The 9194-nt window shown below is 36.6% G+C and overlaps 1 protein-coding gene across 1 annotated transcript; it reads left to right on the top strand.

Moving 5' to 3' along the window:
• Positions 1–299: 299 nt before the first annotated feature.
• coq7 (coenzyme Q7 homolog, ubiquinone (yeast)) lies at positions 300–5799 on the top strand. Its single transcript, XM_065953560.1, has 6 exons — positions 300–471; positions 1851–2029; positions 2282–2396; positions 2624–2763; positions 4545–4613; positions 5491–5799. The coding sequence occupies exons 1-6, from the start codon at positions 420–422 to the stop codon at positions 5566–5568; spliced, it is 633 nt and encodes a 210-aa protein (XP_065809632.1). The 5' UTR covers positions 300–419; the 3' UTR covers positions 5569–5799.
• The last annotated feature ends 3395 nt before the right edge of the window (positions 5800–9194 follow it).

Raw genomic sequence — 9194 nt, 5'->3', positions numbered from 1 at the left:
AAATTCTTGAATCTCAAAACTTTATAAAGGTAGAAAGCTCCATATTAAAGGCGATTTTATTCTATTTGTATATTTTCCAAGCAGCTTTGTGTCTCCTGTGACAGAAATGTGACAACATAAACCCACTTAAAAAAAAAAAAAGTAGGCCTACATGACGTCACAGCATGTATGTGTTTATGCTGTGCAATGGTCCGCATCTTCAAGATGCATAACCTCTACAATGAGGGGAAAAGAGCAGCCAGGGATTATATAAAGGGGGCGGGGCAGTGTTGTGAAAATCGTAAGACTATTACGTCATATGTCTGCGCCAAGTCCACCTTCTAAAATCTTCAATGACAATTTTCGCACGTCAGCGCACACAGGTGGTTATATCACAAGTGACTGCCCTGCAAAGGGGCACACACACATTTGTATGAAAAATGTCTAATTGTATTGGTCCAGTGATGATTCGCCAGTGTTTAAAATGCAGAGGTAAGTTATATATTTGACTGAAGCAGCGAAAGCTAATGGCTATTCTGCAGAAATGCTAAAAACACAGATCTAATCTTGTTGTTATTTACATGTAGCTATAATGTCATGGTGAATATATTCTAATTACTGCTGGTCGTTCTTCTATTGTTGTAGCATGTGTCAGGAAAAACAAGTTAAAATGACATGTTTCATAACAGAGTGTTAGCTGATAGTTGCTAACACTAGGCTACTTTAACTTTTACTTTAACTTTCTTCAGCACATGTTGAACATATCAGTACTTATAGTTATGAACATATCAGTACTTATAGTTATGAACATATCAGTACTTATAGTTATGAACATATCAGTACTTATAGTTATGAACATATCAGTACTTATAGTTATGAACATATCAGTACTTATAGTTATAAACATATCAGTACTTATAGTTATGAACATATCAGTACTTAGTTATGAACATATCAGTACTTATAGTTATAAACATATCAGTACTTATAGTTATAAACATATCAGTACTTATAGTTATAAACATATCAGTACTTATAGTTATGAACATATCAGTACTTAGTTATGAACATATCAGTACTTATAGTTATGAACATATCAGTACTTATAGTTATGAACATATCAGTACTTATAGTTATAAACATATCAGTACTTATAGTTATAAACATATCAGTACTTATAGTTATGAACATATCAGTACTTAGTTATGAACATATCAGTACTTATAGTTATGAACATATCAGTACTTATAGTTATGAACATATCAGTACTTATAGTTATAAACATATCAGTACTTATAGTTATAAACATATCAGTACTTATAGTTATGAACATATCAGTACTTAGTTATGAACATATCAGTACTTATAGTTATGAACATATCAGTACTTATAGTTATGAACATATCAGTACTTATAGTTATAAACATATCAGTACTTATAGTTATGAACATATCAGTACTTAGTTATGAACATATCAGTACTTATAGTTATGAACATATCAGTACTTATAGTTATGAACATATCAGTACTTAGTTATGAACATATCAGTACTTATAGTTATGAACATATCAGTACTTATAGTTATGAACATATCAGTACTTATAGTTATGAACATATCAGTACTTAGTTATGAACATATCAGTACTTAGTTATGAACATATCAGTACTTAGTTATGAACATATCAGTACTTATAGTTATGAACATATCAGTACTTCAGCACAAACTATCCAAGTGAAGAATTGAGTTACTTTTATTGGTTACAACAGCGGATGCTTGAGCGTCCTGTGTGGTCATATTTTTGCCCTGGAGAGTAAATAGATCATTTATTCATGTGTTTAATGTTGTCACGGGTCTGTTATTCTGTGTTCAGGTCCTCTGCAGCTGAGCTCACGCGCTTACAGTGTGCTCCCGCCCCCACGCGACAGTGAGGAGAAGGAGATGTTGGACCGGATGCTGCGGGTCGACCATGCAGGTGAATACGGGGCCAACCGGATCTACGCCGGTCAGATGGCGGTGTTGGGTCGATCTAGGACTGGGCCTCTCATTCAGGTATGGGACGTGTCAACGTTTGACACCTTGCTTTGGTGTAGAACATGACATGTGTGTATAATCCTTTAAAAGTATTTTCTGATATTACTTATTCAAGTGTTGGACTTCAGTCAAGCTCAAACACAGCAGACACGATGTATCATGTTTGGTTGCAGTTTATTGATTCAACAGAAGACATGGCATGAGTTTAATTGTGGGATTTATGACCGTCAATCTTCATGTTGTTGTCTTTTTTTTTTTTTTTTTTTGCAGGAAATGTGGGATCAAGAAAAGAAACATCTTGAGAAATTCAATGAAATTCTGGCTGAGAACAGAGTTCGCCCCACAGCACTGTTACCCCTCTGGAACATTGCTGGGTTTGTATTAGGTTGGTACATCTCTTTAGCAATTCCCCAGATTTTTAAAGTTTAAAGATAAGATGAAAACTTCTGCATCTGCATCTGCTATAGAGGTTATAGCAGGTTACTGTGTCTGAGTCCTATCTACCTAGGTAGTCTTCAACAGTTTGTAAACTATATTAAGTTAGGCATTCTTTCTCAAAATAGCATCTCAAAATGATGTATTTTAGTTTTTTTGCCTGTGAATTTACCTCAGGTGCATCCAGCGCACTCCTGGGAAAAGAGGGGGCCATGGCCTGCACTGTGGCGGTGGAGGAGAGTATTTCAGAACATTACAACAGCCAAATAAGAGCTCTGATGGAGAAGGACCCTGAGAGATACACCGAACTGTTACAGGTGAGTCCTCCACCGTATTCTATATAACTCTTATCACTCACACTGTTCTCTGTGGTGTGTGTTATTGTGGATATATGAATTGTTGTTTAGTGTTGCACAGAAACAAAAAAGTGTCTGAACTATACAATGAATATGTGCAGAACAATTATGTTGTGCAGGAGAGCAATTAAATATTAGAAAGAGAGCGAGACGTTCTCATTTAAAGGTAAGGTTTCTAGAAAGATAGCGCTATCAGGTATTCTACTATGTGTGTGCATGTGTCTGTGTGAATACACATTTTGGAAGGATGCATTGTTTATGCAAACAGAGTACCTGAAGAATGGCATTGTTCTCCAGGCTGAGTCCACATATTGTTTTAGTACAGAAAAAAATATGAGGTTACATCAAAAAGAAGCCAGTGTGTCTGCTCACATCTGGCATTGGAGTGCATCTCCAGTTGTGTCTAGTGACCACAACTTATCAAATGTCACTTTCCTTCTTTACATCCAAACATTTATGTAGCCCACCTACAATACATCACCTTTCTTACAATGAGCATGAACTGATTATGAAACAGTGATGAAGACTTGCAGCCGCGATAATGAGTAAGACATGGGCTGATGTCAACAAGCTGGATATACAGTTAGTGTTGACTTGATAGAATAACATCATATAAAACATGAAAAAAGGTCATTTTTTATTCTATAGCTATTCAGATTATCCGTGAACTGTATGATCTTCACTGCAGTGTCTATTAACAATGAAAAGCAGACTCAAAGATCAATGTTATTTAAGCTCGTCACCTTAATGAAATTACTTTTTCCTTTCCGTTGCGTTATTATAAAGCATGATCAACTTCTAGTAAACATCCGGTTTCCACATGCTGTCAGGAACTCTTCTGTCCTCCACAAACAGGATCATCCAAATTGAAAAATAAAAAATATTTGTTGTCCTTCACTGAATTAATATAGGGCAGGGTTTGTTTGAAATTTTCGTACATAGATCTCTTTGATACATAGACTTTGTTTTTACATGCTTGTAATGACATGAGGAATAAAAAACTCAAACTTACTCAAGCGGTTAGATTTTAAATCATGAGATAATGAGGGTGAACTGTCACTCAACGTCATTTTTTCCCTGGAGATGGAGACTAGGGAGTCCAAGAAACTTTGCACACGCTCTGCAGAAAGAAAGCATCAATATGCATCCTAGACCAACTCTGAATGAGGCCGCACAAATTAGATCTCAATGTGTGCAATCTCAATGCATCTAAGATATAAGAATTGTCCCATTTTATCAAACAGTAAATATACTGTTTTTTTATCTACTAATTTTACTTACAATTTAATAACATATCTATGTATATGTTACCACAGGTAGAAATGGCCTTACCTATCTAGGTAAACATTTGTCATTGGGCTATATTACAGTTCAGTTTGTATCTTTCTTTGTTTGGAGACATTGAATCATTTGGAAACACAATCATTTGTATAAAAAAGGTTGAAGCGAGTGCTGGGTCAAAAAATGTTGAGAAATCCGGTGCTCTTAAAGGATAAGGGACAGAGGTCAAATGGCTAATAAATAAATGACTGTCCTTATTACAAACAAAGTTCATTGTGAAGAAATGGCAGTTTCAACTTTTTCAGGATAGATACTCTGAAAAGAGGGTCAATCAAAGTGTGTATTCATCAATTTTAAAGAATCAAAAACAGTATGTGGGCTTTGTTGAAATGATTTCAGTGTTACAAACACCTGAACGAAATGTTGATTCTAATAAATCATCCTCTGATATATTTCAATAGGTAATAAAGGAATTCAGAGATGATGAGATGGAACATCATGATACAGGATTGGAACACGATGCAGAATCAGTAAGTATATTTTATAATCTTAATCTGAAACTTGGTTTGTTAATAATAACTTTGATCTCTGTGCTTGATGTTTTACCTTTTGGTGGTGATCTAGATTTAGCTCACTGGTATCTATTAGGTGTCATCACAAACTCTCTTTCTAATTTCACTACAATCTGTTCCAAGTGCTCAGTTTAAGGAAAAATGTGTAACTCTGACACCTAGTGTTTCAAATTGGTACTGCAGTCCAAATTCAAAACATTTAGAGTCGATATGCACCCAGGTTGCCATGTTGCTGACACAGATGCTTACTTGTTTAATCGGCTGTGCATCAGTCTTGAAACCTTTCTCTCTTTTTCAAAAGCATCTCCAATATTTATCCTCATTTTACCACGTTTCTGGTCATGGAGCTTATTAGAAAAATGCAGAGGCTTTTTTAGGTCAGGTAGAACCAGTTATTTCTGAACTAGTTCGCTTGCCCGCTTTCATCATTGCAACATCTGTTGGTTTGCCGTTTGCCTGGCAATCCAAGGGCGAGGGGCAAAACAGCTGTGAGGGGTGGCCACCTACTTCTGTAGTCAAAACAAAAACAAACCATTCCAGACCCAAATCAAAACTTAGGAGGACATACTGACTGTGGCGTTGTTGTCAGAGAAGCCAGCACTTCAACATTGCATGTTTCCTTAATGTCTGATGATGTAGTAAGGTCATTTTGTGATTTCATTCTGTAGATATATTACATATTTATCCTTTAAATCGACTTCAATAAATGCAAAACACAAGCTTATGTGGTTAACTTTTTTGTTTTTTTATTCATTGTTTCTTTTTTCAGTTTTTATGAATGCCATTCAATGTACTCCAATTTAAACTATGTTTGCTTTTTTCCCTTTTGATTTAGATACCCGGATACTGGCTTCTAAAAAACGCTATACAACTGGGCTGCAAAGCTGCAATTTATGTTTCACAACGTGTCTAACCTACTTCGAATAAGTTAACATTTTCCCCTTGGTTTCTATGGATATGTCGACTCATTTTGTGTACATGCATCCCATTGTAAATGAACTTTCATGTGTGTCCATACGTTCTAAGATTACAATCATTACAGTAATCATTCCTCTGTTATCTACAAGAACCTGCATTGTACTGCTTTGCTCAGTGTTCATTACATGGACTGCAGAACCTTTCTAAATAAAATTGCATATCTCTACACTTTTGTCTCATTTGTGTTGCTATCCGTGCCCTGAGTGCCAGTCCGCCTGAGGATGATGAAGATGATAATAATAATAGTAAAAATAAGAATTAGGATAAAGATAATATTTGTGTAGCATTTTTTTAGAAAATCAATGTACCAAATACTTAGTTTAAAACCAACAATACAACTCTGTCCTAGTTCTAGCTACTTCCACCAGTTAGTTTAGAACTGAAGAAGCCTTACAGAGAGTTGAAACGTCTTCAAGATCTTCAACCAGTCCAGTTGTCTTGACCATGATCTGGATGACTGAAAACCTACACAGACAGCAATACAACAATTAAAAAACTAAAAACAGACAATTACAACTAGAACACATCATTAACATATTTTAAAAAGCTACACAGACAGGTGGTTGCTTATACAGTATATATAACGGATAGTAGAGTAATAAAATCTCTTTATCACACAGTGTTCTTCAGAAGGGCTATAAAAGCTGAAACTGATAGAATTTCTTTGCCAGGCTGCTCTTCAGTCTTGGTGCCCTAACAACTGAGGTATAGCAACGAGGTAGAAATATAGATGCAGTAGTGTCAAATGAAATAAGGGCATTAATCATGATTTTAGGATGATGTATTGATGCTGATTAGAACTCACAAAACAGCTGTCGGTGTTGTGTTTTGCCTCTGTGCACTGTCCGTCAGCTCCTGTGTCTCTTACTGACATTGTTTCCTCCTTAGATCCTTGGTTGTGTTGTATTTACTCTCTGATATCTGTCGCTTTTGATCAAAGTGTCTGCCAAATGAATTGTAGAATCACCCGCTCAATATCGTCATGATTCATAAACCACTTGATTTCTGTTAAATTCCAGTATGAGAAAAAAACTGTAACACTGTACCTGCTAACCTAAGTTCAGTGTACTTTCAAAATGACTTGTTTCTCTTTGACCACCTTTTAAACATGAAGTCGCCTAGCATCTGTAAAATCAGTTATCTGGTGTTTCCTTGCCATAGAGCAACATCACATTTCTCTTTAATTTATCTGAATAATGTTTTTTTATTTTCATGTCCTTAAATCGTTTTCTGAGAGTTAAGGCAAATGTAACTGTGTTGTAAGCATAGTTATTAAAAAGAAACTCAACCGATTAAAGAACCAAGTACTGTATATGCCAGTAAAGGGAAAAGGGAAGGGGGCTAAATGGCCCTGTTGTAACCCACAGTGGAGTATAACTGTGTCATTTAGCCTCCTGAGCAGGACCTACTTGGGGTGGCTTAGGATCAGTGGTAGAGTCGTCGTCTCTCAACCGGAAAGTTGGGGGGTTCGATCCCCAGCTCCTGCAGCAACATGTCTGATGTGTCCTTTGGCAAGACACTTTACCTCAAGTTGCTCCTGCTGCTTTGACTGCGGCATGTGTATGAATTGATTAGTAAATACTGATGGACTCTTTACTTAGAAACCTCTGCCATCAGTGTGTGAATGTGTAGGTGTGACCTGCGGTTTAAAAGCGCTTTGAGTAGTCAGAAGACTAGAAAAGCACAATACTAGCTCAAGTCCATTTACCATATACATGTATAGTACATGTACAGTAAGAGTTAATCCATCTGCTTTGTTTTAAGATAGAGTTTTAACAAACTTTAAAGGCAACTAATAAAAATATAATGATTTACTTTATTCAAAGGCTGAACTTTGGTCTAAAGGGATACAAACTGAGAATTATCTTGCACCTGCTGTAAGGAGGATTAGTGAAGCAAGTGGAAATATTAATAACTGCAGCATCCATAACACTTTGTTGTTCGAAATTAAATTGAATTACAATACCATTTTTGTAATGCCCTTCTTTAAAAAAAAAAAGGCTTCCTGAGTTATCATGTATCTGCCAGTGCAGGGCAATGGAAAAAAGATGTTATCAAAAGATTTCACAACTGCCCTTCAAGAAAGCATAAACCTAAAAAAAGATGTAATAAGGACACAATGTAACTTGTGCATTGCCATCATACCCTTCAACAAACTATGCTGTTTCTCATGTAATCGTTCATCGATCAAGCTGAGCAATGACTTGTCATCCTGGCCTAACTGCTAAGCGCCCTCACACAGCTGTTCTGGGTACATTAGGTCACTCAGAAGGAGGGATTGACAGGGGGCTTGTCTAGGGGCCCCTAATCTATTAGCCCTTTCAGCAGCTCGAGCAAAGTGTTCATTCCACTCCGAGTCGATATCATGTTATCTTCGCTGTACACAGAGCGACCAAAGGCCATTGTACCCATGATGTAGCCTTTTGATGTATTGGGGAAAGATGAGGCAGTGATTTATAGACTGTAGTGCATGCTAACAGGCATGACATTCTTTAATGGTAATTTGTCAGGCAGAAAGGACGATTGAAAACATCATAGTCTACAGGGAACTATATGAGCCCAGATAGGCGACAAATTAAAAGAAATAAACAACATGATGTCATTTTTTTTCTAGATTTAATTTTTGGGCTTTTTGTGCCTTCATTGTTATGACAGGGAAGTTGATAGAGTCTGAATTTAGAGAGAGAGCAAGCCGGGTACGACATTTGGGAAAGGAGCTACAGGTCAAACTGGAATTCTTGCCGCCCGCCCGACGACCACAGCCTCTGCACATGGGGCGCGCACAAACCACTACGCCAACATCATGTAAATTGAAACAACCTGGGGTTGGCCATCATTGACTCCCAGTGCATCTTCAATCTACCTGTCTGTGCAACAACATAGAAAGCGGAATATGATGAGATATACTCCAAAGTCCCCATGGGAAAATCTGTTTCACAGAGCATAAAATCACACAAATTAAAGAACCTCAACACCATATCACATGTTAATCCTAACATACTAGGTACAACCAGCCTATTAAAAGGAAAATACCATGCAAACATTAAGGAATTTACAGAAAAAGTCAAGAGCTCTGTCTAATGTGTTGGTTCAGTTGATAGGTGTTTCACCTGATAGCTTCTGAAGGCCATTGCTTTTGATTCAGAAACTCTTCTTACTCTTCATGGTGAATTTAACACACGTTATAATATTAATGCTAATAATAGTAGTGAGCATGTAAATGGTTACATTTATTCACTTCTTCCAACAGCATTTTAGAACATGGACTAAAAAAGAAAACAAATGGAGACATTACAGAAAGTATGCTCTCATTGTTGTTTGCTTAGTTTGCATGTATATTTTCAGTATCAGTATCAAATTAGTAACAAAAGTATTAGTCAAATAAATGTCAGCCGTCACCTTCTTTTGTTTAATACTGAACAAACAAAATGCATGGGAAACATGTTATCTGCCTAATATCAGCATGTTAGCATTTTCCCTCAAAACACGGCTCTGACAACAACACAGCCAGCGGGACTCGAGCTTTTCCCTAAGACTTGTGTAAATCAGTGTAGTGATGAA

The sequence above is a fragment of the Labrus bergylta genome, chromosome 1 (assembly GCF_963930695.1).
Source record: "Labrus bergylta chromosome 1, fLabBer1.1, whole genome shotgun sequence".
In the NCBI taxonomy this organism is placed as follows: Eukaryota; Metazoa; Chordata; class Actinopteri; order Labriformes; family Labridae; genus Labrus; species Labrus bergylta.
This window is presented reverse-complemented; position numbering and strand designations above follow the sequence as displayed.

Coding starts and splice junctions, on each gene's coding strand:
- coq7 (XM_065953560.1), top strand. CDS start 420: ATGTCTAATTGTATTGGTCCAGTGATGATTCGCCAGTGTTTAAAATGC. Junction 472..1,850: donor CCAGTGTTTAAAATGCAGAG/GTAAGTTATATA, acceptor TTCTGTGTTCAG/GTCCTCTGCAGCTGAGCTCA. Junction 2,764..4,544: donor GATACACCGAACTGTTACAG/GTGAGTCCTCCA, acceptor ATATTTCAATAG/GTAATAAAGGAATTCAGAGA.